Source organism: Stegastes partitus, unplaced genomic scaffold, assembly GCF_000690725.1.
Source record: "Stegastes partitus isolate 25-593 unplaced genomic scaffold, Stegastes_partitus-1.0.2 Scaffold855, whole genome shotgun sequence".
Taxonomy (NCBI): Eukaryota; Metazoa; Chordata; class Actinopteri; family Pomacentridae; genus Stegastes; species Stegastes partitus.
This window is the reverse complement of record NW_007578586.1, coordinates 158,960-160,933: the sequence shown is the minus strand read 5'-3', so window position 1 is coordinate 160,933 and position 1,974 is coordinate 158,960. Positions and strand designations below refer to the sequence as shown.

The window sequence follows — 1,974 nt, the reverse complement described above, 5'->3', positions numbered from 1 at the left end:
CTGTTGCAGCATTACTTCGTGGACGCCTGGAACTCCTTCGACGCTCTGATCGTGGTCGGCAGCGTGGTGGACATCGTGGTCACCGAGTTCAGCGTGAGTCACACACAAGAGCAGGAGGAGGTTCTGTTGGATCAGAACATGTTGTGGTTCTGTTGGATCAGAACAGGTTGTGGTTCTGTTGGATCAGAACATCTTCAGGGAAAGTTTCGGGTTAATGGTTGTTGGCTGATTCTGGACGTATCAGGAGTCGTTGACAAAGTTTGATCATATTTGATGAGTTTTGTTGTAATTCTGACACGTTTACGTCATTTTCAACTGTTTTATATTAACTTTGGAGCCTTCTTGATAAATTTGAGATATTTTTAACATTTTCTTCATAGTTTGGGACAAATTCTGATTCTTTTTGTTCGTTTTTAACTCGTTTTTGTCGTTTGTGTCGAGATTCAAATCACTGTAGAGTAATTTGGTCATCATAGACGAGTTTTAGGGAAGTTGTGCTCATTGTTTTTGGTCATTTTAAAATCCTTTTTATTTACATTTTTGTTGTTGTGGAATCATTTGAAGGCAGTTTTTAGGTATTTTTGACAATCCTTTAGTCAGTTTTAATACATTTTGAGCCATTTTGAGGTTTTATTTGAAACTTTTGTCACTTTGGACAACTTTGTGTTGGAAAGGTTTCCAGTTATTTTGTACTTTTTTTTCTTTCTTTTAAGAAATGTTTTGAAGCGTTTTTATATATTCCAGGTGTTGTCAGCTGTTTTGGGTCATTTTTCAGATCTTTTGCTAATATTAGACGCCTCCTGAGAAGCCTGGTGTCATCTGTGAGTCACTTTTTTGTTCATTTTGAACTTATTGAGTTTTGATCATTTATGTCACGATTGAAGTCCTTCACAAACTTTTTTTTTTTTTGTAATTTTGGACACATTCGGAGTCTCGTTCGACGGGTTTTAAGACGTTTTGGTTCATTTCTGACGACCTGAACTGACCGTGACCGTCCTCATTGATCCTTCATCACGTTCAGCCGGAAACACGGCGGCGGATGAATACGTTGGTGATTCGGTCTGACTGAATGTCGATCTCTGATGATTTCTGTTTCATTCCAGACTGAAGTACTTCCTGTGTTTTTAAAGTCTCGGTCCTGATATCTGTGATTTGATCCTAACCATGCTGCTATTTCAGAGCGGCGAGGACAGCTCCCGCGTCTCCATCACCTTCTTCCGCCTGTTTCGAGTCATGCGATTGGTCAAGCTGCTGAGTAAAGGGGAGGGGATCCGCACGCTGCTGTGGACCTTCATCAAGTCACTGCAGGTCAGAGGGGCGGGGCTTAATGCCAGAGGGGGCGGGGCTTAATAACTAAGCTGTTCAGGTTCTGCTGCAGTTTAAAACTCAGCAGAGGTGACTCAGCACAAACATGCTGAGTCACTGTTTCTGTTTCTATACTTCCACAAGTGAATCTCCAGCTAGCCACCTAACAGCGCCCCCTGTCTGCAGGCGCTGCCGTATGTCGCCCTGCTCATCGCCATGATCTTCTTCATCTACGCCGTCATCGGCATGCAGGTGAGTCCCCACAGGTGGAGCTCACACCTGATCTGAAGGTCGTCAGAGTGAAACCAGCTCTGAGTGATTCTGACGTGGTCCCACTGATCTGAAATGATGAGAACATGTTGGTCGTCACAAAAACCTGAAGAGCTGAAGATGAACAAAATATAAACTGTCAGAATGACTTAGAGCTGCTCCTACAGGATGCAAACGCTGTCCAGGATAACTAAACCTGCCCTAATGGGTCTGTGTGTGTCTGTTTTTTTTTTTTGTGTGTTTGTGTGTGTCTGTGTGTGTCTGTTGTGTAGACGTTTGGGAAGATTGCGATGCAGGACTACACTCAGATCAACAGGAACAACAACTTCCAGACGTTTCCTCAGGCTGTCCTGCTGCTCTTCAGGTCAGACCCTCCTCATCCTCATCTTCATCCTCATC

General features: G+C 43.4%; 1 protein-coding gene across 1 annotated transcript in view; it reads left to right on the top strand.

Moving 5' to 3' along the window:
• cacna1fb (calcium channel, voltage-dependent, L type, alpha 1F subunit) overlaps positions 1-1,974 on the top strand; it is a 37,848-nt gene that overhangs the window by 25,975 nt on the left and 9,899 nt on the right. Inside the window, exons 26-29 of the mRNA XM_008293061.1 lie at positions 10-93; positions 1,180-1,308; positions 1,492-1,557; positions 1,848-1,939. Of these exons, the coding sequence (XP_008291283.1) occupies positions 10-93; positions 1,180-1,308; positions 1,492-1,557; positions 1,848-1,939 (371 nt within the window). The remainder of the gene's footprint in view (positions 1-9; positions 94-1,179; positions 1,309-1,491; positions 1,558-1,847; positions 1,940-1,974) is intronic.